The sequence below is a fragment of the Aedes aegypti genome, chromosome 2, assembly GCF_002204515.2.
Source record: "Aedes aegypti strain LVP_AGWG chromosome 2, AaegL5.0 Primary Assembly, whole genome shotgun sequence".
Classification (NCBI taxonomy): domain Eukaryota; kingdom Metazoa; phylum Arthropoda; class Insecta; order Diptera; family Culicidae; genus Aedes; species Aedes aegypti.
This window is the reverse complement of record NC_035108.1, coordinates 334,613,094-334,627,169: the sequence shown is the minus strand read 5'-3', so window position 1 is coordinate 334,627,169 and position 14,076 is coordinate 334,613,094. Positions and strand designations below refer to the sequence as shown.

The window sequence follows — 14,076 nt, the reverse complement described above, 5'->3', positions numbered from 1 at the left end:
AGACCCGTGGAAAATGTCCATCCGCTGGCGTCATTGTCGTATACCTAACCTAACTGTGACTTTCCTTCTGAACCGTTCGAACAGAACGTCACGCGTTCGCAGACTTCAAAGGCATTTCAAACTGTCCAATTTAATTTCTTCGACGACGATGAAGACGTAATGCAGTCAACTTGTTGGATTATGCATTAGAGCATGAAAGCGGTGCCGGCTAGTGGTCGATGGTGTTTTACAATTTCCACCGCCGATTAATTTCAGGTCGTGGTAATAAAATAGAATTCTTTCGAACCGTTGATTTTTATACGGTGATAGGGAGGGTATTATACGCATGAGCGTACTTGTGTGACACTTGCATATAATTGACAATGCATACAATTACAGAGCTGTTTTAGCCGGAAACTTGTAATCGCATTAAGGGTACTAATGGGAAAATGCTACAGAAGAAGAGACCGATTTTTTTGTAATTCATACTAAATTCTGCGTTACTTTATTACGATAACTTCATGACGCTTCACAAATTTGATTAAAAATTCAAAAACTTTTATTGATTCAAAGTATTTATTGCATGGATCTACTAAATCAACTGGTACGTCGGTAGTTGTGAATGTTTGATTAGTAATCTAAGTCAGAAATTTCCATATAACGTTAAACGCCTAGAGGTATGCAATGCCCTACAAATGTTACGTAATCCATTCAATTTTGTTCGATTTTTACTCCATTATCAAAGTTACCCCAAAACAGAAAGCCGACTTTCTATTATATGAAAAATTATATATCCATTCAAAATAAATCTTTTGGCAATCTATCAGCTGCAATCGATAGCCGAGATGCCAGTACATGTTTTAATATATGCTATGATTCTTTGAAACAGCATGCATAAATATTCAAGTTTTCTTCGAAAAAAACTATTAACGTTACCCCGTTTTGCGGTACCCACTAAAACTACTGTTATAGTCTAAATCAAGACAAGGGACAAAGATAACATCCATCCGAAAAATGTCTGCCGCAAGTACTCCTGGGATCGTACTGCAAACTAGGCTATCCAAAAACCCAATTCCTTATTCTTTTATCTGAAATTATAACTCACTTGGACCAAAATCTGCGTCACATTTTGCATGTGATGCTGGGTATTACCTAAATCTCAAAATGTTACAACTCCCATTTTTTTTTTAAGAGACATGAGACTACGGAAAGCTTCAATATCGTCTGAAAGTAAACTTCGAAATCGCTCATCCTCTTTTTGCTAGAATACCTCAGAACTAAATTTAACTTCAAGCAAATCTACCTTATACCCATAATCCTAATTAAACTTCAAACCCTATCCATGTGACAGCATAATTATTTTCCCACTGAGTAGATGTGTATAACTTTGAAATTCTGCATAGTTAATTTTACCCAGGAGAGTTAAATATTCTTCCATTCAGCCCCAACCACCAGAAATGGAAACAAAAAAAGGAGTACCGTAAAAAGGGGTAACTTTATATTTGTTGGAAAAATGTCTGATTATTTCCATATGCTGTCAAGACAATTTTTATTGTATTTATTCAAAACAAGTCATGCCATCTCAATTATCAATTCAACATCATTGCAATTAGACTTGTTTTGGATAATTTTGATATAGAACGTGAAATATAGTTTATGCATTGAATCAGAATTCATGACAAAAATATATAAACAAAAGTGTATTAAGCTGTATCAACACAGCTAAAAAAATGTTGTAAATTTAAGTTTATTTTCATGCACATATTTGGAGCATCAAAATGAACCTAAATTTCAACGACCAATCCATTATTTTTCAATCGAATTCACTTTAAATTTACACGATCATGTAATATTCAACCATTTTAAGTTGAAAATTGTATGTTTATTCATTTAAGTTTACATGATGCTGTAACAACACACGAATTTCATTTATTTTTAAAGTATACTTGAATTTACATCACATTGAAAATTAAATATTTTTTTCTGTTCATGACACTATAAGTCTAGACACAGACACAGAATAAACAGAAAAAGCATCACATGAGATTCAATTGAAAATTCAGCCAAATATTACTTTTTATATCGTGTTGTCTCAAATTCCGAGCATGACTAATATACTGAACAGAGACGATTTCAAAGGTAAGAATTTATATTTTCGCAATTTTCAATGTTGGAGACTTTAATAAAAGAATTGATAATTCTGTAAAGACATTTGAGTGATTTTCTTGAGGAATTGCAATAAAAAGTTGAGTGTTCTAAATATAAGCCATGTTCGGAACTTCAGACTAAACTGTACTTGGTGCACGTACTGAAGGATTAAACTGCGTCGAAAATGAATGGTTTTCGGCTTTGGCGACAAAATAGTGCTGATGTTATTTTCGTAATAAAAAATATTCTCGGATAGTCTTGTCTCAAATTACAAACATGACTCATATTCGAAACAGTGGTGATTTCATAGGTGAAAATTTATGTTTTTACAACTTATTAATGTAGAGGACTTTATTCTTAGAAAGGTTGATCATCTAGTAAAGAAATGTAAGTAGTTTAACCCTCTAATACCCACCCCACCTTCAGACGGGGTACACTTTGGAGTTTTGTGTATTTCTTCGTAGCTCTGAAATCAAAATGATTTTATTTTAGGTTCAAACCTTGACTCATAACACGCATATAAGAAAAGTTGTTATGGCTTTTAAAACTTTTTTGTATTTTTGAAAATTGTTAGAAAAATTGTATTCTTCTATAACCTACAAATGCCTGGGGTTCATTTCACGTGTAATATAAAAAACCGTACCTTATATGTTTTTCTACGATCAACCAATCACAGAAGAAGAGCTTGGTGGTATTCAAATAATTTAAAACCTGTTTTTCCGTTAATTACACGGAAAAAAAATCAAAACAAAAATCAAAAATTAAATTTTTTTAAAAGCATTGTTAAAACTTGAATTTTTATCATTGGCAAAAACCAGTAACTAGAAGAGGCTTCAAGAAAAAAAAAATGAAAAAGGGTAGGGATGCTCAAAAATAAAAATTATAAAAATCAAAAACCAAAATTCATAGATTTTTATTAATCATTGCCTCGGCGTGTATATGAGAAAGGTTTATCACAAAAAAATAGGCATCGCTAAATCTTTCACCATTCGAAAATATAGGTTTTTAGCTTTCATTTGACGTGTTCCCCAAAAAAATCCACCGAGGGATCCCGAACATTTTTTTTTATTTAAAATTTTTATTCTTTAGAGTACATTATTTTTAAATGTAATCATTGCAAAAGACAGCTTCGTTGGATAAAAATTTTATTTCCATATAAAAGTTCATGAAATAAAAATATATAAATACATATCTATTGAGTTAAATTGTAAAAAAAAAAACAAAACTGTCCTATGTGATTTTGAGGATTTATTGAGCTATAGGACACTTATTCGATTAGATATGTTGTCAGTTCGACTGTTCACTTATTCATACTGTGGAAGTATATCTAACCGAGCACGGTTTCTTTTCATGGTTAGAATACATAAAATTTATTCTTCTTCTGTCTGGCATTACACCTCTGCTGGGACATAGCCTGCTTCCCAGCTTGGAGTTCGTTGAGTACTTAGTTATTGATTGAGAATTTTCTTTGCCAATCAACCGTTAAAGATTAAAAGTAGAATGGATAAACATTACAACGGCCTACGAAAGTAAATGGAATATGCTTAAACGCCCTGTTACCCAAGCCTTAGCAAAAAGCTTAAAAAATCCTCATTAAGAATATTATCCAGGCACCCGGAGTAAGTGACACTACACAGACTTTTTTAATAGTATTGAACTTATTTTGATGTTTTTAGCTTGGAATTTCTAAATTTAGTAATAATATAGTGGAAGATATTTCCTGTTAAATCAAATCATAAAAATAATTCCACCGTGAAAATGGTTTTCTGACAAGCAGGACAACAATAATACAATTTTCACAATTACTGCAGTAATTAAAACACGTAAGTAGCTTACAAACAAGTAAGTTTTACCATTTTATACATCTTTTAGATTGATATCAACATGAAATATGGTTAATTATGTGATTATTGGCAACGGTAAGTATTATGAGGAAGAATAAAAAGTTAAATTTCATGTGCCCACTTGCCCCGTAGAGTTGAGTAACTGCAATTTACAGTAGATTTTTTTGACTTTATTCTAAGGGTTTCAATATCACGAAAAGATACCTTTCCGTTCGTGCGGACATCAGCGAATACAGGGTGCCACTTTTGCAAATTTTTGGGCTATTTCATGAAAGCAACATCAATCAAGTGGCTGCATTTATTGGTCGTAGCAAAATGAGCTCCATACAGCATGTATTTTACATTACCTTTTGGAGCTTTTTGGGGAGTTTTGCGATGATAGCGACTCAAGAGTCTGCCTTGAGCTCTGCCTCTGTTTTTACAGTAGCTCCATAAACTTAAGTCAGGAGGAGTCAAATTATAATCTCCAAATTCAAATCATGTGTCCCTTTTTTATGTCAGATGTCCATGGAATTTCCGTTGCCGAGACATAATGAACAATCTTCCAAAGATATCTAATTTATCGACTGTTTCGTACTGTTTGAAAAAAAAATTGACTCAATGATTCTTTTGGTCTAGTCCAAACTGTTAGTACTTACTTGGTCATGGAATGGCGTTTCTTGAATCTTGAATAGATTTTCTGTTCCTCAAATGTGCCATTTTTGCTTATTTATGATGCCAGATTGTACCTGTTGATCACGATATTTTCAACGATATAGCAGTTGAGTTAACACAACTGCACGACTATTTTCAATTCAAAGAGTCACTATTTTGACATGTTGTTTTTTATATCATATTAATTGTGGAAAATATGGCAATTCGAGTGTACGAAGGTACGGTGCTGCCATCTGGGAAAAGTTTGCTCGATGCGTGAAGCGTCGAAAATTTTACCCGGCAAGGTATAGGAAGCGAAATTTCAAATGCTCATATAAAATTAACTACAATAGTTATTTAAAATCTTTTCAATATATGTTGATATACTTTTGATGGGCTACATTATAGGCATATAATTTTGAGTTTTATATTTTTTTCTCAATATGCTGCTGATTCTATAGTTGATCAATAGTCTAACCCCGTACACTTGACAGAATTTAATTAACAAGTGTTTTGAATTTTTTAGAAGCATTTGAAAATTGACTCCCTATGCTTTGCCATGTAAAATAATCGGAGCTTCACGCATAGGGTCAACTGTGGTAATTACCTTCGTAGACGCGAATATTAACCCAGCAGCAAGTGATATTGATTTGTAAAAATGGTTCAAAAGAGCTCTATTTCGTATCAATCGTTTGGCAGCGTCCATTTATTACGCAACGCTAAAATTGGAAATTTTTGACCACCTCACCCAATCCCCCTCCGTAACGTTTTTGGTATGGAAAAATTAAACGCTATTCCCCTCTCCCCCTAGAGCGTTACGTAGTATGTGGAATTTTCAGGATGGTTGATTAGATCTCATCGGTCGAGTATATTTTTCTTACACACAATATAAAAAAACAATCATGATAGGCGAATCAAATTCTCAGTTAATGAGTAACCGAAGAACTCTTATTTGAGATCCTGGCTTTGTCTCAATAGGGGTGTAATTCCAGAAAGAAGGAAAAGAAAATTAATCTTTTCCTAATATGAACAGAAACAGTTATACACTAGAATCAAATACACACTTAAATCCAAATGCCGATCTCAGCTGTGCAAATCTCGGTAAAAGGTCGTTTGTTGACATTTTAGTAAAAGTGACGTTTGGTAACGGCACCCAAAGGTGCTGTTTTAAGTAAACTTGATGTTAGGCTGACATATCAGTTAAAATTAATTTGCTTACCGCTCACCTGTGCGGATCTTGGTAAAAGAATGAAAATTAGTTGAACTCAACTGAGTGTGTCCTCCACTGTACGAGTAAGTGTCGTATCCCCAAGATCACATAGGACAGTTATGTCTATTACAATATGTAATCTTATATATCTATGAAATATCAACTTTCATTTGAAATTTGGGCTACCATCGAGCTTGAAAGAAAAAAAAAAACTCTCTTTTACCATGATTATATTTGAAAATATTGTACTTTAAGGAACAAACAAACAAATTAAAAATAAAAAAAAATGTTCGGGATCCCTCGGTGGATTTTTTTGGGAAACCCGTCAAATGAAAGCTAAAAACCTATATTTTCGAATGCTGAAAGATTTAGCGATGCCTATTTTTTTGTGATAATATTGTTCTACCAGACACGCCGTGTTGCCCAAAACGTGTTCAGAACGATTTTAGATAACTAAAATTGATATTTAGATCGAAAATAAAAATTTGGATATTAGAGGGTTGAAAATCCCCATAAAAAAGTCTAGTGTTTGGAATATGAGTCATCATTGGAATTGTAGATAAAACGGTACCAATAAAATCAAAATATTAGCTAATTAATATTTATTATTTTTACCGTTCTAATTCAAATTCCGGACAGCTTCACTAGTATGTATGTGAAATGTTTAAAAATTGTCGCCCAAAAGTTTTCAGTGTGGGGTGTATTTTAACCAACCCCCCCGCGAAGTGACAGATAACGCAATTTTCACGTACCTACTTGCAACGTAAACAATGGGGCCATCCACCGCTGCCGGCACGATTTTTCACTATGGCAGATCGGAATTTTGTTTCGTTGTTGACGGATGCAAAACAACGAATGGAATGAAATGAAATAAGGGCGAGTCTGATGTTTTCGTTTTCCAATGAAAATAAATTTAATAAAATCACCAAGATTAAGCACCAAATGAACTTCAGAGCACACAAATTCGTTCGGCGAAAAGATTAAATGACCTGTTAGGGTAACGGTCGTATTTTGGACCCCCTAAGGAAGTGATTTTACATTTTTGTCCCAATTAATTAATTGCACAGCGTAACCAAGTCAAATAACATACCAAAATGAAGAAAAAACTTCCTCTACGAGATAAAAATGCCCATACGGGCATGTAGGATCCAAAAGGCGTCGAAAATAATTGAATTGTGATGCACTGTTATTCATTGTTTTGGACACACCAATACATTTTGGACCCTCAAAGTATATATTTTGGACCCCCGACAATTTTTTATCGTTTGGCGACAAAGTCCACGGCACTGGTTGTATGATATGCTTGCCCATAGTCTAATCAATCGATTGACAATGGAAAAGCCCTCGCTTTTCCATTGTCTGAGCTTTTAGTTCAGAAATTAGAAAAAAGTTTTTGTTTACATTTGAAAAATTTCTGACGTCTTCAATTTCTGTGTGTAACGTGTTGTAACGGTTGCATGGATGAACCGATTAAATTAAATTAATTTCAGATAAAATAAACACATTTTCCATGCACGCTTGATGCAAGTGCGGAATGATATTATCTTTCCAAATGGCATGCGGATTATATTGGTCTTTCGATTTAAACTGGAAAATTTGCAGGAAAATGGCCCAGGGGATCCAAAATATATAGAGGTCCAAAATATATTGGTTACCCTAGTGCTTTGTTTTGCGGGAAAGTAATCCATCAGAAATTACTCACAATACAGCCTAACTGATTTTGTGGATCGTTTTTATGCCCTCAAGAGAAATATTGTGGGCCTCGCGGCCGTGCGGTTAGTGTCGTCAGGCATTTAAGCGCATCGTGTCATGGGGTGTGGGTTCGATTCCCGCTTCAGCCATTGAAACTTTTCGTCAGGAATGTTTCTCGGCTGTGCTACTGGAGCATGCTTGTCCGTTGTCTAGTGCTAAGTTACAGTCTGTGCAGCTAAATGCCTGAAGACGGAGTCCTTGTCTTTTTATAAGAACGGGTTTCAATAAGATCGAATCAAGTCGAAAAGTGATATTTTTTTTATTTGCAGTTTTGTTTTCTATGCGGAAAAGTGTTCAATTTTCCTCATACGCACCACCAGAGGTCTAAGTTTCAATCAAATAAGCCTATGAACTAATATACGATGACGCCATGCTGCAACTTCCAGCGAGAAGGAAACCTTTACTGCATACAGAAAATTGTATAAAAATGTATGAATACAGAAAAATGAACGATTTCGTTGCACATTTATTCACGCATTGTTCATCCGGTGAACTTTCGTGTTGGTGCGGATTTCATTTTATGTAATATTTAGATTTAGACCGGAAAAAAATCAACAAGAAAAGAAGACTGTGAATAAGTCCATTGGTGAACTACCCAGCTGTTCAAAAGCGGTAATGGCCGCCAAAAGTTAGCTTACTTTCTGGTAGGGATCCAACATATTGACGTTTGGCTTGGGTCCGTTCAATTGACTTGCCTACCGGTGTGATAAATTCACTCGGTCCAAGAATTTTGACACTTTAGAGGGTCACGCTTTTCAATGCTCCCCAAGAGTCAAATTTCTTGGACTGAGTAAATTTAGTGCACCGGTGGATAAGTCCATAGAGCTTAGTGACATTTGAAAACACGTAGACTAGCATACGCTCGTTATACACAGTTTGTTTTTGTTTTTCTCAAAGAAACTTGCACACGCTTTCCAGACTCATCAAAATGCATATGGAAATATTACCCAATTTGAAAAATTTACACCCGGATTCTGGGTGTTTTTCGAGACAGAGTGCATATTGTTTTCCTCTAAGGTTCACAACTACATCTACACTAGGACACCCATACCATTGGGCGTGATAACCACTATACCAAGCGACCCATGTGAAACGTCAGATCACTAGATCCCTTTTTTATAAAAATGGGCTAATTTTTGGTGATATTAGCGCTCGTAAAAAGCTGGATAGTTTATCCAATAAACTTATCTGATTAAAACATAGACATCTGGGGGTGACTATGAGAAAAAAAAGTGTTCAAATCCACAAAAAAATGTACTGCGAGTCAAAAGCTGGATATGATCTCAGATTGATTTCAGGCTTATAACTATAGTCAATTTCCCATAAATTAATGATCATCGTAAATATTTACGGGATGATTCAAATTTTACGTAACGAAGAAATTTGCCAATTTAAACACCCTTCCTCCCTGAAGTAACAGATTTTGTATGAAAAATTTCAATTTATTGTATGGACCGTAACACTACAAAAGACCCTTTCCCTCCCCCTGTTGTGTCATGTAATATTTGTGCGATCCCTAACAAATTTGGCTTGCTTTGAATTGCCAAGTGGTCAATAAATAATTTCATAAACAAAGGATCGGTTAGTATAAGCAACTTACAACATGCGGACCACATCACACCACTATTCAAAACTCGCTCATGGGCCATACAAAATCTTCCCGATGGCCGTACAAATCCTTTCAGAGAATCGTAATTTGGTAATCACTCATTTATAATTATACTACAAATGCCAAACAAAAATAGTAAAACTTTTTTTATGTCCATCAAGCATAATTCTAGTTTAGGCCCTATTTTGAGCACACTCCGTGATTTCATTGAGTTTGACAGTACCACGGACCAAAATTTTTCGGTACACTGACGTTGTACTGCAGCTGTCATGATGCTCCCGGGTTGATTTTAACCCTCTAATACCCAACCCCGCCTTTACACCTTTGGGACTTTTGTGTATATTTTCTTAGTTCGGAAATCAAAATGATTTAATTTTTGGCTTAAATCGTCTGCTATAATACGTATATTAGAAAAGTTTTATACCGTAATCCGGGGGCAAATTGATCACTATCTTACAAATTTTTGTTGTGTTATCCTTAGAAATTCAAAACTTGGCAAATAAATTTCGAAAAAATCAGTACTCCATTGATCTTAATCAGTTTATGTAATTGACTTTACATGAAATAATATTTAACATATCATAAAAATAGTTTTATTATCAAAAATTAAAAATTACACACTGGGGCGAAATTGATCATTATACAACAAAGCAGATTTAAGAATAAAAATTTTCCCTATCTACTAAATTTGGGTATCCTGAATCTGAAAATGATGTCAAAATTCTTACAACTCAAGTGTTTGATCATTTTATAGAAAAATTAAACTTTGAAAATCTGCCTGATACGCCTAAATGTGGGCATTTTCCTTGAAATAAGCACATTATTTAAGAATAAACGGTTTTAAGAGTAAGCAACTATATTTGCTATGTTGTATGATATCAAAAATGAGTCCACTAGTGCTATGCCTACAAGTTAACTTTGAGTGTTTGAAGGTGTAAGCAATACAGTTGGAAATGTCGATGATGAATAATCCACTAGTGCTATGCCTACATGTCAAACACATTTCAAACACTCAAAGTTGACATGTAGGCATAGCGCTAGTGGATTATTCATCACCGACATTTCCAACTGTATTGCTTACACCTTCAAAAAGTGAAAATATTTCTATGCAAAACTGACCCTAATAATAATGAAATAGTTCAAAATCATCATTAGACATCTATAAACTAGAAACCATGGAATTTCTGTGGTGCCAACGAAACCTTCAGCATCTTTGGGAGGAAATTTGTTTTGGTACCGACCTGATCACGTTACGGTACGACTTTTGAAACATATTTTATTTTAAAAATATGCTTAAAAAATTGTATTTTTAATGCTTGGGTCGAATTTAACGTGTAATACAAAAAATTTTACATTTTATATGATTGTACAATCAACCTATTACAGAGGAAGAGCCTGGTGGAATTGAAACAATTTCAAATAGAGTTTCCCGTTAGTTCTACGGAAAAAAAATGTTTCAGAAAAAAATTATAAAAATATATTTTAAAATTTTTTGCAAAACTCAATTTCTATTATTGTTAAAAATAGGTTTCCAGAAGAGAGAGAGAAGTAAGAGGGTTAATAAGCATTTTCCATTTGTATCGAATAATATTAAGAATGACCAATCAGCTTGGACGTTCCTCTGTCCGGAATATGGAGCAAAAGTAAGGTAGCATTCGGATTTAAAGACATGACAAGGCCCAGCCTTTTTTTATTATTATTATTTTCAAAGCTTCATGACGTTTAAACATCAAACAGAATGGTTTAATTTAAATGCGTTTGATAAGTTATACATCACTGAGGCTTTAAGTTTCTGTAATATGAATCAAAACGGTAATTTATCTATATAAATAAAAATAGAATGGTGTTTGTATGTCATGAAATGAAATAGGAACTGGTTAACGGATGGGTCGCGATATTCTCAAACGACCGGTTACGGAACATGAGTCCGATGCTCAATAAATACTTTTTAATTGTGAATAGTGGTTTATAACTAACCAGCCGAGTTGAAGCCCGCATTGGGAGCCTGCACTATACAAATTTCGTCCAGAACATTGTAACGAGGTTACAGTATTTTAATGTAATCTTTAATTACAAACAACGGAACAGTACGAAATGTAAAAAATGTAAATGTCCGTGTAGCCATTGTTCACGTACCAAGTCTCTGAATCCACAAGTTGCGATTCAACAGTAGAGTCCTTATCAAAACTAAAAATTTGCGTTCTTAACAGGCAGTTAAAATCTCATCAATTCATAATATTCGAATATGATTACAAAATATATTGTTACTTCTTTCGGTAAGTTGAAAATCCCATATTATCAAAGCTACTCCGTTTTCACGGCACCAAAGATGAAGATAGCTCTCACCTGTTCTCGTCGACGTGCACACATTCCTCCGGTCGGTCCTCGGCGCAGTGTGGTGTGAATTTGGCCTCCAGTATCGCCACTCTGGACTCGAGATTTCCGCACGTTAGTCGGATTTCGGTGTCGTAGCAGCCCCACTCCTCGATGACTTCTATTCACGTGAAGGCCACCGGAGATTTCGGTCAGTCACCATCCAAGTCCGGTCCCGGAGCAGCATCCAGTGCAGCAGTTTCCGATATGTGAAAATGGCACATGAAAAAGAGATGGGAAGATGGAGAAAATCGACATTAGTTAAGATGCTGCCGACGAACACTGGAAGATACGCTCCATGGCGAATGTAGGGCAAAGAAATTAAGTTGGCAAAGACTACTGATGCAGTTGAGCGAGTAGACAGCAACTGCGATCGATAATGGAAGCCGGTCCTTTAGTTGAGTTTCTTATGTTCACTTTTTTGGCATTCTCCGGCACAGAGAGATACAGTCTATGTGGATACTTGATATGGGTAGATGTACACTGAAACCTCCATCTACGTAATGGGTTGGGGGTACGTAAATCGAATGCGCTGTAATAATATTTTACGTAACATGTTGCAGAATGATGATTTTACAGCACGAGTCATATATTTATACAATGAGGCTTGTCGAGTTGAGTGATTACGACGAGTACTTCAAAAATCGAGTTCTGTAACGAGTTGCGTACAACATTTTTTGCAATTTCATAGACGATCACTTTCAGGGTATCAGAAACCATATCAGGAATGCATTTACAATTATTTTGCAAATTGTTGTGTAATGATTCATTACCCAACTCAGAACAGTTACGTAATGAAAAAGCGTTTGGTAATACTCATTGCGCAACTGATTTCAGTTACGTAATGAATATTACGACACTACATAATTCAGTGCAGGAAGGTAGACCATTTTAATGGTAGATTAATTAGCGTAAATTTAAGCTATATAAACCGAGGTTTCACTGTACATATTCTGTGGGAACCGCCACAGCAGTGGTAGCAAATTATCAAAGATGCTACTTGAATCCGAGTAATGGGTTCTAGACTTTCTCTCTGCTGCTGGCGGCCCAGTAAATGTTATAGGTACCTACTTTCTGTTAGCAGTGGCGGGACACTGATTTATGGGGTTGAATTTATTGTACATGTGGGGCGAACAAAGTGCCGAACAAGTTGAGAACAAATTGTAAATCGATACGGATGCTGTTTCAACTCTCGACAAGTGGGTTATTGGAGTTACACGGTTCAGGGATATGTGTATATGTGCTCAAACGTGTTGCTAACATGTATTATCAAACATATCTCGATTCCAAAAATGAGGTCAATACTTTACACTTAAGCTTGCACAACATTCAAAGTTTCCATGTAGGCCTACAACCAACCAATTGTTTAGTACTGACATTTCCAACAGTACTGCTAACAAAAATGAAATAGTTCAAAATAATCATTTAACAACTATAAAGTTCAAAACACGGAAAGTCTTCAATGCCAACGAAATATGAAGCATCCTTGAAAAGAAATGTTATTTGGTATAGACCTGATCCCATTTATAAATTTGCCCCCGGTTTACGGTACGTTTAATATTGCTTCTCTAATGAATGACTACACTATAATCTAAAACAGCATTCAATCCAAAAAATAAACTAGCAATAAAATTCTTCGCTCTAAAAAGCATTCGTTCCATCTAATGTGCATTCGAATTGCCTGGAATCCACAAAATCAAGACATCCACAAAACATTTTTCATGCACCGATTCTCTTCCCCCGGATAAATAATGCACACGCTATTCTCACTCATCGACAGATCCGATTCCGAGATTTTTTGCCCAATCAAAAGCATCGTAGATTATGCTTTTTTTCGTTTCCTGGTACCTTCAATCCGACGTCGATTAATTTTACTTTGTGGCTCCGCGCAATTAATCTACCATTTCCTCTCTTTCTATTCTATCCATCGCGGCGGCGACTTTAGGATAGATCGGAGTGCGGGGGCTGGGGGGGTGCTATTAGACTTCCGTTTGCGCTCTCTATTCAGTATTCGTTGCTGCTGAGTCCCATTCCCGATCATATTCTGAATGCATTTCTTTCCTGAGCTTCGATCGAATTCACGATGGTATTTCGCCGATAATTGATGGCTTTTTTTTAATAAAAAAAATCACCCTTAACCCGTGTAAGACCGGGTCAAGATCTAGTTTCAAATGTTGGCACAAGTGGACATTTTTCCGATGGCCGGAGTCGTTGTGGTGTTCTCCTGGGTTAGGTTGGGTAAAAACGAGATCAACTTTCAATAATAGTAAATGGTGTTTTAACACATTAAATTCATTAAAAAAGGGCAATTTTGAATCATTAGGTGATATTGATATTGTGGTATTTTGGGGAACCGATTCCTATCAAACTCACTGTATGGTCTTCCGGGCAAAAAATATCCTGAAAATTGAACTGGAGAATAGTGTTTTTAAAAGACTCGAAGTGATGAGCTCCAAGTTGTTGTACAATCGTTGTCTACTTATTATTTTGAACGGCAATTTCTCGGTCCTCTGGAAGATCCGGAACAT

General features: G+C 35.3%; 1 protein-coding gene across 2 annotated transcripts in view; it reads right to left on the bottom strand.

Moving 5' to 3' along the window:
* The window catches only part of LOC5575982, a 526,418-nt gene that overhangs the window by 493,005 nt on the left and 19,337 nt on the right, over nt 1–14,076 (bottom strand). For both annotated transcript variants that reach the window (XM_021846000.1, XM_021846001.1), the window contains exon 2: nt 11,522–11,669. In XM_021846000.1, the coding sequence (XP_021701692.1) occupies nt 11,522–11,669 (148 nt within the window). The remainder of the gene's footprint in view (nt 1–11,521; nt 11,670–14,076) is intronic.